Below are 19,443 nucleotides of genomic sequence, written 5' to 3'. Positions count from 1 at the left end.
TATTGTAGAATTCCTCCTATCTTTCTAGAGCAAAGGGTATAATTCTGGAAATATCTGAGTATTTTGGAGTGAGCTTCTACACAGTTACTCTGAATTACTTCTGTCAAATCACTGATGTACTAGCTTGTCTTGCTTTAATGTCTGTGACTTGACTTGCAGCAGCTAATCATACTAAAGAAGGTTCCAGGTCTCTAAAATACAACAAAAGCATGGTCTTTTGACAGTAAATAAAATGCTGACTATCTAGGTAGTAATGGTAGGTTCTATTCAACACAAGTAAATAATTTTCCAGAATGTAATATTTTATGGAAAGCAAAATGCTGCTTAGGAATAACAGACAATGTTGTCTTTGGGATTTGAGGTACTCTTCCCATTTCCCCCTCTTTGAGATGATTGATTCAAGTCAGTGAACTGTCAACCTTTTTTAAAACTAACCTTAAAAAAAAAATTGTAAAAAAAAAAAAAGAAAAAGAAAAAAAGGAAAAAAAAAAAGAGTGCAGAATCAGAGCTCCCAGAGCAATTTAATCCCTATTTAAAAAATATCATCTTTGTGTTTTTAGCAAAGTTCTGTGCTGTAAGAAGCCTTGTTGGAAAAGGTCCTGTCTGCAAATGAACAGGACACTCAATTTGTAATTCCTGTCTATGTTCAACCTTTTTAGCTGTCACACTGATAATAGTTTAAGACAGTTGCTAGGAATGTTCCTTGTTACTGCACAGTGGTTTGTTAATACTGGGACATTGTTCATAATGTATGATTTATCGCTTTTTTAATGAACTACAGCTAAAGGGCAGAGGAATCATAGTAGACCTGAATGTAATTCTAAAGCAGAGAAAAGGAACCTTAAATTTGAGAATGAATATTGACACTCAGTATCAGCATGTGTATGCCATATCACATTATTCGTGCATACAAACATACAAATTACGTGCCCTTTTAATTTGTTTAACCTAATGCTTAGTGCTAAATGCTTAAACAAATTTGAAGGGATGAGGATTACAGCATTCTCACAGAAAGAAATAATCTTTTTATTTTGTCTACATCTTAGAATAGAACTAATATCAGCTCAGAACTACTTGCAGTTTGAAATGAGGAGGCCTACAGTTTAGGCTGCCAGGGATTTACAGATTTCCAACATAAGAGAAATCTGGATAGTAGATTTTTGTGATCTTCTGTTAGGTTTTGTTTTGTTTTATTATATATTTGTCCTGTATCTTTTTGTCATTATCTCTTGTTATCATTGTTTCTTTAATTAAATAATTCTTGTCAGATTACTTGCAAATTTATGTATTTCTCAGACTGCCTCTTCTAGAGATCTGCTTCTACAAGTGCAGACAAGCCTCAAAAATAGCTGTACATCTTCATGTTTCCTTAACAGAATGATGGTACTAGATAAGGCTAGCTTATCTTACTCAGTATTCTGCCCTGAATAACCAAAAGCAAAAATGTTACTATAATGCACTGTTAGTGAAGGATAAGGACAAATGGAGTAATTCTTAAACCGTGCTTGACCCATCAATGCAAAAGCCCTGTTGCACTCAGTCTGTGAATCTCTAAAGAATATACGAGCTCAGAACCTCTGAGAAGAGCAGGCTTTATTTTACAGATTCTTACACTGATGTAGGTTGAAAATGAAGCTCTGAAGGCCTTAATCTTGCCTCTCCCTGGGATTAGGGCCGACCACTCTGTCAGAGATATTCCTACTGTCCCACCTAGCAATATGTTGCCTTTTTTATTACAGCACAACTCCCTGAAAGACTCTGGCTTCATCCTCTCAATACAACGGTATTAAGTTATTAAATACAGGTTCATAATTTCTTTCATATAAATTGTTAGTTTCTGTTCAAGTCGCTTGTGAAGCGCGTTGTAATGTGTAACGCAGGAGTTGTATTCTGAAACACTAGTGGCTAAACTCTGACCGCAGCTACCAGATGTGGATGAGGGTGGAGTTCTCCACCTTTGTGTATTTTAAGTCAAAAATCAGCCCTGGGTTACTTCAACTCCTACTTTTGTTCAATGGCAGCACATTGGTTCAAAATGTAGCAAGGCATTCTTAGCCCAGGAGAAACTTGGTGGCTTTTCAAATGGCCTGTAATACCTTGCCTAGAAGTAAAGCTTCAGCTTCCTTGAATTTCTTTAAATGCCTTGGAACATAAGCTGAAAGCTTGAGTTTTCACTTGACTTGGTTGCATTGTCTGCTGGTATTGTCAGTTCTATTTTTTGTGCTCTGAGATAGGTTTATGTCTTTTTTGTGCTTCAGTTAGTTATTCCACGGATCTGAAGAGACTTGCCTATATGACTCTTTCTGTTTGCAAGGTGGCAAACCTGTTTGTATACAGACTATTTATCCATGCTGAAAAAAAAGCAACAGATGCAACTTCTCCTCCTCAGATTCGTTAATTTTGAGTCATAAAGTGATTCAGGTATTTTTTTGTTTTTTTTTTTTTTTTCCTGTTAAGGATGCAGACCTATTCCTTGTCATTGTATCCAACTAACATGTACTGCTATTCTTCAAATGCTTTCAACTTTTGTCCTGGTATGTTCTTATCTAAAGCAGATCTATCACACTTAGAGCTTTTACTGTTGTACTGAAAAGATACTGTTCAGATTACACAGTGTTCTTTCATATTTAACAGTCTTATGATGACTTGTTTGTTCTGTACAAGACTGTTGGCCTGTTCTTTTAAAAGAAAATCCTGACGTTTGGGAGTTGTGAATTATTTCACGAAAGGAGGGGAATATTCTCAAGCGTTTAATATTGTGTGAGGTGTTTGGGATATAAAGCGGGACCAAAGTTTATGTGCCTTCAGTAGTCCTGTGTGTAGGGTTTTCTCGTATCTACTGCTGTTTCATGTACAGTAAATACTCTTTTTTTCCTTTCCCCTGGAAATTGTATATTTATATTGTTAAGTCAGAAAGTTGTCCTCTAACTTTACAGGCAGTCAGTTATAACTACAGTACAGATTTAATGATAAAATTGCCTTCACTGCAGGTTTGGGTTTGTATTTTGGAGGGGCATACGGCAGAATGGCAGAATCCAAGCATAATCCTCGTATTTGCAACCTGAATAGTGACAGTAGTTTGTGATCGGAGCAGAACCCAACAAGGGGTCTGGTGTAGCTGAAGGCTCTTGACATTTGCTGTGAAAGCTTTTACATTTGACTAATGTCATCTTACTGCTGTAAACAGTTCTTCAGTTCCTGGAAACTGCATTACTTCTGAAGAGTGGGAATCTGACCACTTAGTCCATTTTAAGCACTTTCCAATTTTCCTTAAGCATGTTAGCTGCTTTCTGCAAAATTTCGCCCTAGAACTGCAGCAGCAGACAAAAAGGGTTACTAAGCAAGCTGATTCTTGCATCAGAACATCACCTCATTTTCTGACCAAAGACTGACTGTACTGGTTTTAGTGATACATTATGTGAAAACTTTTCTCTCAAGTTCCTTTCGGAAGGGGAAAGCCAATGCAAAGTGGCCTTTACTTGCTGTTTGTTGATGAAACAGTCTACAAAGACAATGAGATTGTAATGTGGAACAGCAGGCAAGGGGTTAGTGGACTACCTGTATATTGTATCCAAGACATTCAAAAGCATGACTAGGAATTGGCGAAATTCCTTCATGTGCATTATCTGTTCACAAAAGTGAACAGATAATTTTCAGTTTATAAAAATGTTGATCTAACACAAGAAAAATATGTAAATATTTGTGACGTCTTTAAAAAAAAAACAAACTGGTAAAAATGGCTTTGGTGGGCAAATGAAAGTGTAAAACGGTTTTATATTAAAAAAAAAAAAATCAATTGTCTTGTATGTTTTAATAAACAACAGTACCAGCTTTCACTTGTAAAGCAGCTTCTGGCATTGGAGAAAAAAGTTTCCATGTTTGCTGGTATAATATGTACAAGAAAGATGTAATTTAAACCCTATTTTCTGATTGTGTAGTGCATGGTTAGTTTGAATTCGTTTTGCTGCAATATATTGTTTCACTGGAGTTCACGTATATGCTGATTAATTGATACCTATACCTATTTCCCTAACTCTAGTTGTTGTAGCATGCCTTTTAATAAATGTCATTACATCTACACTCTGAATTTTTCCTGTGTTCTTGTCTATTGGCTTGGGGTTTTTTCTCATGCAACTAATAATTTTCCTTTTTTATTTTTTTTTTTAATTTGGGGAGATTTACCACAGCTATTATTGTGGACAGCAATTTTAGCAACACTGGAAGACTTACCCTCTCCCCCTGGGAATCTCACGCAAAGCTAGAAGTGAAGTCCTGGGGGTGTGGTGGCCATGCACAGAGCCATGAGCTGCTTTTTTTTGTCTTTAGCAGCCATGGCTGTCTATGAAAAAGCATGTTATATCAAACGTATTTTGAGCACTAATGCACATCCTCAACAATAGCTGAGGTTAAACAACACCTGAGCAGGGTAGAAATCCTCATTTTCAGTAGGATGGAAATAACAACCCTGAGCTATTTCAGTGGTGGAAGACTACTTCATTCTATGAGGCAGAGATGAGGCTTTTCAAGCCTTGGGGATTCATTGATGAGAACTGCTTTGTTTTCACTTTAACATGGCTGTGCTCTTTTATAGCCATAGGAATCAACTCTGTAGCTCTTGTATACAGATTTCCAAAACTTAAGTACTGGCTGAAAAAGATGCTCTGCTTTTAGTTTCCTCTTTCTCAACTTCCTGGTTGCTTCTCTTCCATACTGCCTGCTTGTCCTTCTGTGTGCTGCACAGCAGTGGTTTGGATTTAGGATTGATGGAGAACAGGCAGGAGTCTAGGCAGCTAAATACAAGTACTGAAGTGATGAGGGGAATGCAATGCCCCTTTGCTGAGAGAAAATTCTCAGTCAATCTGGCAAATATTTCACTGTCTGCTACTGAGTCTAAGGCTAGCAGATCTTGAAGAATCAGAAGTCCCATAGGTATGCTTAATGTCTGCCTGCATCTCACAGGTGGGAATCCAGAGCGCTGAACAAATGTAGCGTAAATTATGCCATTGGTCTCTAAACAAGGGTGCCTTTGCGAAGAGAAAAACTGAATTCAATCTAGAGGGGATTGCAGCTTTGAGCAAAATGCTTGCACTGTGAAGGCTGGGTATGTTCTTCCTAGTGTGACACTTCATTTTTGCCCTTGGTGCTAACTTCTGGCTAAAATCTGCCTTTACTTCTTTGGCCAGGTCTGCATGGAGCACACTAAGAGTGTCCTTCTCGCCCCTTCTTTTCAAATCAAAAGGTAATTCCCATCTCAAATTCATTCCTGCTCACAAGTATTTGTTTTTCCCTAAACAGTTAATACGTCTAAATAGGTAACGTGTCTACCTTTGAAAATAAAATACTATTTTGAAACAGCACGGGTTTAAACTGTTTTTATAGCAGAATTTGTTCTATTACTTGCAAGCTGAAACAATGAGGTGAATATGCAAAAACGTAAGATTTTACTGTTGGACCAGACCTAAAGAACTATTGTTAAGTGGGCTTACATATTTGTCTGTGAGCCCTTCTGAGTGTAGCAGGGGAATACAAGCATGTCTAAAGAAAAGATAAAGCCTTGTGAGGATAAAGAGATCCCAGAAGTGAATCCTCCCAGAGACCACTTGCAAAGAAACTGCTGTCAACTCTAGGTTCAGCTTGAGCACTGTGAGAAAATTAGCAAAACTGCCCATTTATAATAAGGACAGACTTCTTTGAGGTAGCGATTTCACAGCTTAAATGGTTGAGAACTCTCGTCCTATTTTTGTCCTACCCCTTCTGCATCAAAGAACTCATGCCTTTAAACCAAATTTTCTTTCTGATGTTTGAGACTTGATCCAAACTTTTTCTGCAAAGTTTGATCTGCCTGACAAGTGGCATTTGATCTAATAAACCTTCCAAGAATTTAGATTGCTTGGATTCAGAAACAAAATGAAGCTGGAATGCACTTCAAGACTTCCTTGGTTATACAGCATATGCAAGGCTCTATCTTCTCACACTACATAAAGGATTCTTTCCATATCTGGAAAACGCAGAAATGAGCCCCCAGGAAGAAAAGCTACCTTAAGGTTCTAGTTGAACTAGTGCCTCCACAGACAGATCATAGGAAGATTCCAAAACACATCTTTGAAGGAAATTAGTGTTTCAGTCTCAAGTTCATGATAATTCCTACTGCTTAAGCTAAGTCAGTTGAACAGTGTAATGCTTCCGCATGCACCGTGTTTCACCTACAGCCTGTTGGTGTTTATTTGAGAGAATCTTCACTTTCAATGCAAGCGTTAAAATTATTTAATTGAAAAGACAATGCAGCATCTTCTGTAAACGTACTCTGTAAATGTACTCTATTTCAGCTGTGGTGTAACAGACTCCTATGTGCGTGCACATTGCATGTATGTCGAAGAATCTACAGTAGCTTTTAAAGAGAGTTCTCTTTATCTCTTCACTTTTATCTCCAAAGCACAACTTTGTCTAAAAGCCACGTCACTCCATGCTTGGACACTTCAAAGGAGGACTGGCTGAAGGACATGGCATAATGCTTGCAGCTCTGTGGTAGAATACAGTTTCTGTTTCTACCCTGTGTGCTACCTACTTCTCCAATAATGTTTTTGCTAATTTTGCTTGGTGACTAAACGTCACCGCTTGTAAAAATGAATTTGAAGCCTTTTTTTAAATTCTGATCTTGCAATAAGAGTGACTTGTAAAGTTTTTTCAGAAGGTAGATAAACCAGGGTAGTTCTGCTCATCACTATGAATTCTGTGGAAGGTCTGGGCAGCACTGCCTGCAGCTCTCAGTCACTGCAGTGTGGATGAGTAGTGAAGTGGAGGATAGCGGGATCTTTTCAGATTGGAAACTTTCAGCTAAGTATGGAGAAAGGACAGAAAGCGGCAGGTTTAGCTCTTACCAAAGAGCACCAGAAAGTCACTGGCTATTTTTTCAGCACTTCTAACCGGTTCTTTCTCTCCACACCCGTTTCCAGTTCTCTCCCATGTTCAAGTACCCCAATAGCAAGATGAGATTCCGTAGATGCAATGTAAACTTCATGAAAATGTCATATCTATCTATACAGAATTTAACAAATCTGATCAACAGATTTGGAAATATCTTGTAAATAATGTATCTAAGATTCCTCGTTTACGAATCTGGGAAAGAAGTTTTTATATTCAGTAGCTCATTTCAAAATGGTTTTAGTAGCTGAGTATTCTATCACATATATTGATTATAAGTTTGTTCCTTCTTAATTTGCAAATTGTTGCTTTGTGTACTGTTTTCCTCTTTGTGTGAGTGTTCTTACAGTGGCTGGATAGCTTCAGGTTCTCTCTTGCTGAGGCAATAATTATCTTGTCAAGAGCATAAACAGTCATAATGTTCACATTTTCCCCTTATGTGTATTAGTAGGCTTCAGCAGCCCTCTAGATGCACTTCACTGGTCTAATTATACTGAATTAGTCAAATATTTTAATAGGAGCTCAATCCCAATTTTAAGGAGGTTGAAAACCAGCTTTAAGTTTATTTATCATAGAATCATAGACTCATTAAGGCTGGAAAGACCAAAAAGATCATCTAACCTGTACCTGTAACTGCAATGAATGTCTTCAGGTTGTCACTTTGTCAGGATAAAAGCTTTTGGTATTAATTCAACCACAGCAATATAAATGCTGGTACACAGCACCATGCTTTGTGATGCTAAGACTTTTTTATGCATAAATATCTTCTTTTTTTTTAATTTTTTTCTGGTTGTTTTCTTTGAGGAAGCTTTTCTACTACGGCCTATCTTTATCTTTAGCTGTTACACAAGCTGCTTGCTATGCTGTGGGGCTCAGATTCTCCTTTATTTTATGGAAAGAGTAAACTTCTTCGATAGGAAAGATGAGTTTATGTAATCTCACCTCAATTTTGATGAACAAGATTTTAGTCAAGGTCCTTGAAAAACATTTTCACAGTCACTATGAAAACTCACATAAAAATAAGAAAAGATAAGCACTAAATTATTTCTGAGAGATCTGACACAACCATTAGATGTTAGCACTGGCATCCTGTCTTGCCTGGGATATCTTAGTTGCTTACTGTCTCATGTAATCTGACAGGAAAATTGCCGATAGTTTTGCAGGCCGATCACACAGATGAAGGAAGATTCTGAATGTACATTGAGAAAATCTGCTGAGTAATCTTGAATTTTATGCCCTCCAAAGCCCAGGATCCAATCTAAAGATTGACACTGCTACTCTTAAATATGCCTCCCAGTGATGAATACCTGTTCATTTAGCCTCCCAGTGATGGGACTATGCCATCAGCCTAACTATAAAACACCCTCTGCTATGGCTTGGGAGACTGGGAGGAAGTCTGAAATCACTTACCTGGATCTAAACAATATGTTAAATGCACACTGTTTAATCCTAAAACAGTTATAAACTGGGATATTTGATTTATGTTACTCTACAATGATCACAGGATCATAGAACGGTTTGGGTTGGAAGGGACCTTTAAGATCATCTAGTTCTAGTCCCCCTGCCTCCTCACTCTAGACCAGGTTGCTCAAAGACCCAGAAGGATGAAATATCTGAATTTCAAATGGGTCTGAGCTAAATAATTAAGGTAATTATAAGTAGACAGTGAAACGGTATATTGCATGGCAGAAAAAAAATACTTATTATTTAGTTACCACAGACCTGCATTATTTGAATCTCAAGTTCCTCTCATGTACTTAAAGTTCCTCTAGAAGGCTAGAAGGGTATTAAGTGGGATTACTTCATTTACAGGGCTGTGTATTAACTGTATGTTACCCACATCAAAATTTCTTGCACAGAGAGGACAGTTCTGTTTCTTCATTAATTTTCCTTTTGCTTTTGTAGCTTAAATTTTTGTATGGACTTTTTTTTCCTACAAATTTAAAGGTTACAGCTGGCAGTGTGTTGTAAGACACACTTGTTTTCTTACTCAGTTTATACCTTTTTTGTGTGTGTGAGTACAATTTTTCTGTTTCCTACTTTGTGAGCTTTGAGAGGAATACTGTATATAGCAAAAACCAATTGCTGTACTCCGTCTACAACATTAAAGTGCATTTTAGTTGCAAGATCACAAAAGTAGCAAAGGAACAGCAGTTGCTGATGTCTCAGATGTTTACTAACAACTTTGGCTATATTAAATATGGCAGAATATTCTGGAAGTTATCCATGCATTCCCCAGGAAGATTACCAAATTTTAATTGTACAGCTTAAGATTTTGATTCCCAGAATTAAACGCTTATTACAGGTCAAAGTATTCAATTTATGCATAACTGTATCTAGTATAAGGGAGAGCTGAATTACTTTGAGGTTTTAAAATATATATAATTGTATATTACAAATTGTTGCTTTATTTTTGTATATTTGTATATACTTATTGTTGCAATTATGTTTAATTGTTATACAATTACAATTGTATAATTGTATAATCTGAATAAAACATATGTTCTAAAGTATGAATTCCTACTTTGAGATAAGCTCTAATAAACAAATATAGTGCAGGGACAATTAGAAAATGCACAATTAACATGCATTCTACTTCTGTTACATGGAAACTTTCAGTGAGGTGCTCATTAAGGGACATGTTCTCTGTATGAAGAATTAAAAAATGGAAATATAAAGGCAGAGTAGGTTGTTTCTAACTGTGATTTCCAAGTTGTAGTTATTTTAATTTGGGCATAATAATGCCTCTATGTGCTCCTGTGCTTCTAACACACAGATACCTTGAGTACCTTGAGTGTCCTCCTGATAGAAATGCTTTGCTTTTTCAAACATTACACCAAAAGCAAGCAATAGCTTCCACACATTATTGTTTTCCCTTCCATTCAACTACTTGCACTGCTTTTGTGCTTTTATCACAGGCAGGACGTCACAGGACAAGTTACAAAAAACCTTCATTTTCCAGCATTTTTGGAAGCTTAAAAAATTATCGGGGAGATTCCATGATTCAGGAAGAAGGACTCAGGAAACGATAGGCCAGTCAGGCTCACATCCATCCCCGGGAAAGTGCTGGAACAACTCACTCTGCATATCATCTCAAAGCAAGGAGGGAAGAAGAAGTGTTATCCAGAGTAGTAAACTTGGATTTACTACAAAAAGATCATGCCTGACTACTACCGTGGTAGCCTTGTGGGGGGTGTGAAGACTGGCTGGGTAGCTGCCTTAGTAATCCGGCTTAATGCTGGATCTGACAGGCGTTTTGAATCACAGGATCCTGGGATGGCTTGGGTTGGAAGGGACACTAAAGTCCATCAAGTTCCAGACTCCTGCAGTGTGTTGGTTGCCACCCACTAGATCAGGCTGCCTGGAGCCCTATCCAGCAGTGAGACCTTGAGCATCTCCACAGAGGGCGGAGATCCACATCTCCACCATCTAGGCGTGGCGGCTCTCCCATCAGCGTTGGCCTGACTTTCATGCAGAAGCTGACTTGCATGGTCAGGCTGCGTGAGCAGGGATGCTCCAGTGGGACTCCAGGACTGCAGCCCTGGGCAAGGCACAGCTCCTCTCCTGTCTCTGGCACGGTGACCATTGCCAGCAGCCAAAGCAAGCACACCTCAGAAGTTTTCCTGACTCATTTCACACGCAGGCTGGAAGGGAATCGTGCCCGGCCCGCGCCACTTTGCCTCTGGGAACTGTATGAGGCCTGAAGCTTTGATGTGTCAAGGCTTGGACACGAAAGGATCGTACAGCCCACCCAGCCCCAGGTGCCTGCCGTGGGACCTCTGCCACCCAGCAGGTCAGCTTAGAAGAGGGCTCTGTCCAACAAGGCCTGGAGCGCCTGCACCCACAGCTTCTCTGCGCAGCTGCGCCAGGGCCTCACTGCCCTCCGAGTGAGGAATTCCCTCTCGCAGGTCACCAGACCTCCTCTTTTCTCAGGTCAACACCTTGTCCCGTCACCAGCAGGCCGTGCAAAGTCGGCCAGCACACAGCACACACGCACGCGAGAAATGCCGGCTGTGCAGTTGACCTGCAGCCCTTTATGAGACTCTGTGCTGCGACGTCCCAGCACGGGCGCGGTGCAGAAGGCCTGAGGGAGGCCATCCTTGCCCCCTGCTGCTGGCAGCACCGGGCCCCTCACCCTGCGCTGCCCACAGGAGCCGCCGCCCTGCCGCGCCCTCAGCCTGGTGGTGAAGTGGTGGCCGTGATGTCACAGTGGTGGCCATTGTGACCCGCGGGGCCGGGAGCAGAGCAAAGGCTGCCGGCCGGGGCCCTGCTCACTTCAGCCTGGTGAGGCGTGGAGAGAGGACGGACTTCCTCGACTCTCTTGTTTCTCACTGTGGGTGATCTTATAGGTTGTTTCCAACCTTGTGATTCTTGTGATTCTTGTGATGCCGAACATGGCGGAGAAGAAGGAGGAGGCCCCCGACTCTGGGGAGCCAGGTGAGAGCCCCGGCTCGGGCTGTGGCTGCCCGCTGCAGCTGCTGGGCCTGCGATGCCCCCTTCCCCTCCACCCCCTCCAGCCCTGCCCCTCAGCAGCAGCACGGCAGGCTCGGAGCAGGCCCTGGGGACGGACGGCCCCCAGGAACACCCGGCCCTGCCAGGTGCTCACCAGGCTGCTCTCTCCTTCCTCTGCAGTGTGCGTGCTGTGCGGCCGCGCACAGGTGAACCCGGACATCTGCGGGCAGACATTTGCCAGCGGTGGGCTCTGTGCCCACGAATTCTGCTTGGTGAGTTCCCTCATGGGCTAGGGCTCCTGCCAGGGATGCTCCTTTCCTTTCTGGCCTCACGAGATCCCGCTCCTTTCTCTCCTGCAGGTCTTTGCCAACGGGCTTCTGGAGTGGAGATGCCCAGCGGGGCAAATTTTTGGCTTCCCCGTTAGCGCCATCCAGCGCACGGTCCAGCTGGCAGGCCAGAAGGTGAGGAGCTGAACGGAACGGGGAGCTTGGTGCCGGCAGAGGCTGGCACCGGCTTCCCTGGACCCAAAGAAAGCCATCGCGGCCCTTCCAACTGGCTCCGGGACAAAGTCCCACCACAGCAGACGAGCCTCGTCTGCCAGGCAGCTCTGCAGAGTGTGAGGCAGCGGTGCCCACACCCTGCGCCCTGCCCGGAGAAGTGGCGCCGGCGGCCGAGGCCCCGAGCCCACTGCTAACGGGGGCTGCTCTGCTCTTTCCAGAACTGCTTTGTCTGTGGCGAGAGGGGAGCTGCCATCAGCTGCGCGGAGACAGGCTGCGAGCGCAGCTTCCACCTGCCCTGCGCCGAGGACGGGCAATGCGTCACGCAGCACTTTGGGCCGCACAGGTAAGGGCTGCCAGCAGCAGCCAAGCTGCCGTCCCTCGCTGTTGCTCCAGGGAGGAACCCGCAGCGACACCTCCAGCATCCTGCCAGAGCCAGAGCCCAGGCCTGGCGCTCTTTCCTGGTCCTCTGCCCTCCTCACTGCACTTCTCACCATGCCCACCCCTTCTGTCCTCCCGCCCAGGTCCTTCTGCTGGGAGCATCGCCCTCGGCAGGCAGCGGAGGCAGCTCCGTCGCAGAACACCATCTGCGTCATCTGCCTGGAGCCCGTGGGGGACAGCACGTCCTACCACACCATGGTGTGCCCGGTGTGCAAGCAGGCCTGGTTCCACCGGGGCTGCATCAGGGTAGGAGTCCTCCCATAGCCCCGTGGGCACGGCTGGTGCTCTGCAGCAGCCAGCCCCCCCCGCTCACGCTCACGCTCACGCTTGTGCTTCTCCTACAGAAACATGCCCTGCACGCCGCCACCATGCGATTCTTCTGCCCTGTCTGCGGAGGAAAAACAAGATTCCGCTCCCAGATGACCACCCTGGGCATCCAAATCCCAATCAGGTTGGTGTCCTTCTGCCCGGCTCCACAGACACTCAGGCACAGGTGCTGTGCCTGCCCAGGAACTGCCCCGGCAGGCCCAGTCCCTTGCCGTCCTGCAAGCGTTGGTCTCAGCTTCACAGAGAAGCTGGGAATGAGCTCTAGGGGGATGAGCAGGGATGCTCTGGATCTGCCTCACGCCTGGGTCACGGGGGACTCATCACATTCTCTCTCTTCTCTGACAGACGACCATCTTGGTGGGACGATGCAGCATACCAGCCGCTGCGAGAAAGGCACAGGCGCTGCGACGCCAACCTGTGCATCTACGGAGGAGGCAGGGAGACGGCAGAGGAGGAGGGGTGAGTGACCTCCGCAGTCCTCTGGGGCTCTGCGTGGGGTCTCAGCCTTGCAGCAAGGACTGAGCACCGGAGCCATGCTGGCTGCTCCGTGCCCTGGCTCACTTTGTCCTCACAGCCACAACCCGTTTGCTTCCGCAGGCTCTGGCAGCTGCTCATCTGCAGCTCCTGCGGCTCAGAAGGCACACACTGGTGCTGCTCCTTCTGGGCCATGGGCAGAAATGGCTGGGAGTGTGACACCTGCGCTGGCAGGAGCACCGGTAAGAGGCAAAGAGCCGCGTGCCGCGGGACTGGGGCCAGGCGAGGCCTGGCAACGGGTGCTCAGGGTGGCCTCGCCACAGTCTCTCTCTGCCCCATGAGGGATGGCAGCCTGTCCTGCCCTGGGGCTGCATATTCATCCTGCTGAGCTTCCTGTCTCTCCTTACAGCCTCCCGCTCCAGCGCCGAGCTTGCCAGCCCCAGCACTTCCAGCCAGGAGGTACCGGCGCCTTCCCCCGTCTCTACAGGACCTGAAGACAGCAGCTCTGGCCCTGCTACACAGGCAGCTCCCGGCCCATCCTGCAACTCCCAGCTGCCTGAGCTCAGCGTCCAGCCCAGAGTACCGGAGGCTGAGCAGACCGCCACCCGCTCACACCTCTCTGAGGAGCGGGATGCAAGTCAGCAGCACCAAGGACGCGGTGCAGGAAGACGGGCACCAGCTGCAGGCGCTGAGACCTCCTCCGAGAGCCCCAGAAGACGGAGGACCACACGGTCCTCCAGAACAACCCAGGCATCCGCAGCCACAAATCGTCCCAGGCAGCGGGAGACCGGCCGCACAAGAAGCCGCTCCCCATTGCAAGGCCGGGCCTCGGGCTCCCAGAGTCGGCCCCGAAGACAACGTGGTGGGAGCCGTACCACAGCCCGAGGTATTCAGGGTGGCACCCGCACCTCGGCCACACCAGCACCACCAACGTCCTCGAGGGCTTCCCCTCCGCCTGCACGCAGAGGACGGCCCAGGCAAGGACGAGGGCAGGCCCCCGCTCGAAGCCGATCCCCAGTGGGGCGTCGCGCTTCCACTTCCCACAGCCGGTCCCGACGAGGCCGTGGGAGCCGGTCCAGGCAGCAGGGACCAGCCCAGGCACGAAGCCACTGCCGGGCAAACCACCCGAGAAGACGGCCCCACGGCCAGTCCCAAAGACGGCGCTGATGCAGCCGTGTCCCATCCCCACGTGACGTGGGCTGTGGTCCCAGGCGGCACAGAAGATCAACCTTGAAGAGAGTCCACACGTTCCACCTTCATCCTGCGGTGGACCAGCCCGGGCACAAAGCCGCTCCCGGGTCCAGCATCGCAGAAGACATCCCCACAACCAGTCCCAAAGTCGGCTTCCAGCAGCCGTGTCCATCCCCACGTGACGGTTGTGATTCCATCTTTCCCAAAAAATACACCTTCAACACCCTCCCCACATGTTGGCGTCACTCGTCTCTGTTTGTCCTGCGGTAGGCAGTGTTAGGAGCTGAGACCACGGGGTCGTCTTCTCCCCAGCACCTTCCCAGATGGTTGTCGTGGCGTTACTTCAGATCTACCTGTGTCCCTGAAGGGGGACAGCGGGCCCACAGGCCCAAGAGTTTTAAAAGGAAGTGGCAGGCATGGAGGGGTGTCAACGGTTTACAGGCCATTCCAGCTCATGTCTAATGGGAAATATTGGGAAAGGGGAAAGGGGAGGAGGGTAGAAGGGTAGGGAGATGGGAGACAGGCCTAAAAACAAAAAGCAGCAGCAGCGATCTGAAGAGCAAAGTCAGTTTCCTAAATATGTCTTGGACTGCAAGATAACACAGTGTAGCACTTGATGTAATCCTTGACTGCTGAGGTTAGCTGCTTCAGAGCTGTCCAGGCCAGAATGGCAGCAACTGATTGCAAGGTGCAGGGGGATTTTGGTCCGTTCAGTACCAGGGGAACCTCAAGCCAACCGAGCAGCCCAACGATTCTCATGTGAGCGGCTGATGTGGCACCAGAACTGCCAGGGCAGTGGAACTGCATCCATGCCCCTTGCCTTAGGAAAAGCTTTTGGGAGGGTCCCAATGCATCACTGCCCACCAGGTGCAGTGAGGAGAAGGCAGCATGTGTGCGGCACCCACAGCATACTGCAGCAGCGGGTGGGGTAGCTTGTGCTGGACAGTGCAGAAGTACCATCCTTCCTTGCTCTGGAGACCAGCTTACCTATTGACACTCTCCAAGACCACAGAGGTACCATGGCGTCCTCCAGGCAACGAGCTTGCTCTGCAAAGACTCCATCCTGACCCAGATGGAGGCCCTGCCCAAGAATGTGGCTGTTCAGGCTGCACGGAATGCCTGAGCCTGCTGCTGCCCGGCGAGGGCGGCAGAAACTCCACCTGTGGGAGGTGTGAGCAGATGGAAGATCTGCTCAGCATGGTGGCAGAGCTGAAGGAGGAGGTGGAGAGGTTACGGAGCATCAGGGAGTGAGAGCAAGAGACTGACTGTGGAGTAACTCCCAGGCGTGCCAGAGAGGAAGGCGCCAGGGAGACAGCCCCCAGAAAGTGAGGGACCCCACGTCCTGTCACCGTCGGGCTGAGACGGGGGTTCTGAGAGATGGGGAGAACTGGAAGACAGTCCCAGCTCGGCATCGTGGGTGAACCCCTTCCTTGGCAACGTTACTTGCCCAGGTGCCCCTAAGTGACAGCTGAGAGGCACTGTGGATTGAAGGGGAGGTGAGCGAGGAGGCACGGGAAGCTTTGCCTAAGACAGTGCCAAGGGCGAGGTGGCCGACTCTGCGTCTCCAGGCTGCCTCTGCTAAGACAGGCCGAAGGGTTGTTGTTGTAGGTGATTCCCTCCTCACGGGAACTGAGGGCCCCATATGCAGACCGGACCCGACTCGCACGGAGGTGGGCTGCCTCCCTGGGGCCCAGGTCAAGGACACAACTAGAAAAACTAGAACCCGGATCTGGTTCATCCCTCTGATTACTACCCATTACGGATAGTTCAGGCAGGCAGTGATGAAGGAGCTCAGAGCAGCCTGCAAACTATCAGAAAAGACTTCAGGGCTTTAGGGTGGTTGGTTGAGGGAGCGGGAGCACAACCGATATTTGCTTCTATCCTTCCTGGGCCGGTGAGGGACGCGGAGTGGGCTAGGAAAACCCAGGTAATGGATAAGTGGCTGAGAGGCTGGTGCCGCCACAGGAACTTTGGGCTTTTCCGTTTACTCCGCACCCGGTCTAATGGCTGCAGGCCGGTGTCCTTATTTCTAAGAGTGAAACGGATCCCAGCCCCAGAGCTAGCGGGGCTCATTGAGAGGGCTTGAAGGTTGGTAGGAAGGGGGTAGGGGATGCAATGAGGCTCGCTAGGGTAGAGCAAGTAGTCTGGGGTTTTGTACTTGATCTGATGAGGGAGAAACACATAGGGTTGCTGTCATGCCAGGAGATTGCAGGGAAAAACCTATAAACTGTCCTGTAGGATTCTGTGGGAAGTCCACAGAGGAGGTAATTTTGCTGACCCCCAGTCCTAAACCTTTTCCTGTCCCTCTAGGAAGCAATGGGGGAAAACTTCAGATTTCTTTTGGAGGTTTGAGGGACGGCCCCTCTAGCAGATTTACCAGCTCAAGGAGGATGTGGAGAGGTTATGCAGCATCAGGGAGTGAGAGCAAGATTTGAAAGACCCAAAAGCATAGATTATGCTGTTGTAACCAAACAAAAGCACTTTCTCTTTGTATGCTGTAAATGAATGCATAATGTTATGAATCTGAGGCTCCAATTAATCCTATTGACTTTGTTTTGCTGCAGTCTAAAGATACAGTAGATATGTGATGGTTTCTAGTTGTGATAACAAAGATTTCTTTTAGCTGAATAAATAGCATCTGAAAGCTGAATTGCTTATTAAAGAACTCTGAGATCAAAGGTCAAGGTATTTACAATGAAAGGTTTTGTTATTATGTTCCTGCTTATTTCTTTCCCCCTACAAATTGTTAGTTCAGATAAATGACTAAGTGAAAAAATATAGAAGCTTTTCTTTAAAATAATGTGTGAAGTAACTGCTATTTTGGATGATACTGTTTCTTACTTTCACTCTGTGACTCTCCACTCCTCCTTCAGGGTTAGTTAACTATTGAACCTTTAGACAGCATAGCCTTCATAGAATCATTAAGGTTGGAAAAGACATTTGAGATCATTTAGTACAACCTCAACCCACCCCAACAATGTCCACTAACCATGCCCATCAGTGCCACACCTACATGCCTCTTGAACATCCCACCATTACCCTCTACAGCCTATTCCAATACTTGACCAGATTTTCAGGGAAGAATATTTTCCTAATATCCAGGCTGAGCCTTCCCTGGCACAGCTTGAGGCCACCACTGCTTATCCTATCAAAATAATGACATAAGTTGCATGCAACAGCACAGATGAGTTAGGAGCCAGTGGCAAGTCAGTAGACAGTAGTCTTCTCATATGATATCCCAAGATCCATCAACATGAAAGTCCTGACCCATAAACTGACTGGGCTGAAGTCTTTCTATCTGTCCCCATGATTTAAAAACTGGGGCAGATTGCGGTGACATCAAAGGCTCTGTCAGACAGTTTACATGCCATCACCACAGACCTGCTTTTATGGTATTAAGCCTGAAAACATCTCTGTTGGAATATTATCCCAGTTTCACAGCTGAGGGAGGAGGGAGAAGCCAAGAGAGGCAGAAAGGGGTTATCTTATCTGAGGTCACAGTGAGCTTGTGTAAAGCTCAGTTTGGGCTCTGACTCCGGTGCTAAAGCCACAGATAGCAGCCCTTTTGCTCTGTAGAACTGCTTTTCCGATTAGCAGCAACTGTCAACAGGCTTTATCATCTAGCATGCTCGTGCTGTGAGATGAGTATGCTGTGGTCTGAGGTCTGCTTCATCCAAGGCCTAGCCTCCAGGGAAGTGCTACAGAAGCATTCAATATTTAAGGTTAATAAGGTTTGACCTAACGCAGATATCTCTAATTCCTTTGCAAAGATTTCATTTTTTATTTTTTTTTTAAATCTTGACTCTTCTTGTCAGGAGTTGAGGCAGTGGCATAGATAATGGCATTGAATGGCACCTGAGACCACACGCATATATGCTGCAAACAACTGGAGTTTAACTATTTCCTCTGTAGCAAGAAGCATTGCAGGAGAATGTTTTTCCTCTCTGTAGTATTTACTGGAGTGTTTTCATGAGATGCTGAAGAGGACCGGCCAATTTTCCAGTTGTTTCTGCTTCAGCAATTGCTATTCCTTGTTCTGGAAATAAAGTGGATAACTACAAAACAGATATTAATCTGACTCATTTTTAAATAAGCTGGAGAGTCAAAAAGAGGCAGAAAATTTGACCTGCTGTCAAGTTACAGTCACTCCTTGTTGCCAGCTGGAGAAAAGGGCTCCATAGCAAGCTGCTACAGAATGTCACTGAGTTATGAACAGCTGAGTGGATGAGTTACATTACTCACTCTGGCTGAAGATGTTTGTTGTGCTTTTACAAATCTGTTTGACAAAAGAGCCATTAGTATAAAATATTTTGTCTTTGTATGTCAGCATAAGTAGTGCAATCTCTGCCAAACATCCTTACAAAATGAATGGGATTTAAATGGCATAGTGACATTCTATGTCTTCTAAGGAGACAGAACAAACACAGACAACTGAGTTGTTTAATCCTGCTTGCCTTTTGGGTTTTCAATTATCTCCATTTATACAACTGCAAGGAAGAACTGTGCTGGAAACTTCCAGGTGTCTCTGGATGAATTCAATTACTTCAACCATCACAACTGTTTTCCCATCACAAGAGGAGAAATGGAGGCAAATACTGGTACAGTTGCCTGCTGGGTAATGTAATGCTATCAGGTACAGAGGAAACATAATTACAACACTGGATCCTTTGAATTTGACAATGAAAAGATTAAAAACCTTATCCTGTGTAGAACAGAAATTCTGTCCGTTTTTCCATGTAGTCAACAGACAGATTTTTGTATGGAACAAGCTGAATGTGCCTAAGCTGTTTGGACAGCTACTTCACCCTTCTAGATCTTCATCCTTCTAAATAAGTAACTCAGGACTTCAGCAGGTGACTACAGAGCAGATACGTTACGTGGCATTTCATTACCTGATTCACATCTGGATCCTGATCACAAAAGCTGTTGTGAGCAGGACAAAGGCTTAGAATCTTGGCATCTTTAATTCAAAAGTTGAGCAGATTACCATTACAAATTGAGTGGTTTACCATTTTCAGATTACCAGGAAAGCAAAGTACTGGAACAGATTGCTTGTAAATGCTGTGAATCCTACACTGTTGTCATGTTAACCATCAGGCTATGTCAGGAATCATTTATTTACAGCTGAGCTTGTATTAGA

At 45.7% G+C, this 19,443-nt stretch overlaps 1 protein-coding gene across 1 annotated transcript; it reads left to right on the top strand.

The window, feature by feature from the left end:
- The first annotated feature begins 11,306 nt into the window (after nucleotides 1-11,306).
- On the top strand, nucleotides 11,307-14,279 carry LOC122166082 (PHD finger protein 7-like). The gene is made up of 10 exons (XM_042829592.1): nucleotides 11,307-11,358; nucleotides 11,554-11,645; nucleotides 11,733-11,834; nucleotides 12,092-12,216; nucleotides 12,395-12,557; nucleotides 12,656-12,762; nucleotides 12,984-13,097; nucleotides 13,236-13,354; nucleotides 13,522-13,589; nucleotides 13,863-14,279. Exons 1-10 carry the CDS (start codon nucleotides 11,307-11,309, stop codon nucleotides 14,277-14,279), a joined length of 1,359 nt encoding a protein of 452 aa, XP_042685526.1.
- Nucleotides 14,280-19,443: the final 5,164 nt, after the last annotated feature.

This window comes from Centrocercus urophasianus, unplaced genomic scaffold, assembly GCF_019232065.1.
Source record: "Centrocercus urophasianus isolate 14NV4802_14NV808 unplaced genomic scaffold, USGS_Curo_1.0 seq_31, whole genome shotgun sequence".
Classification (NCBI taxonomy): Eukaryota; Metazoa; Chordata; class Aves; order Galliformes; family Phasianidae; genus Centrocercus; species Centrocercus urophasianus.
This window is presented reverse-complemented; position numbering and strand designations above follow the sequence as displayed.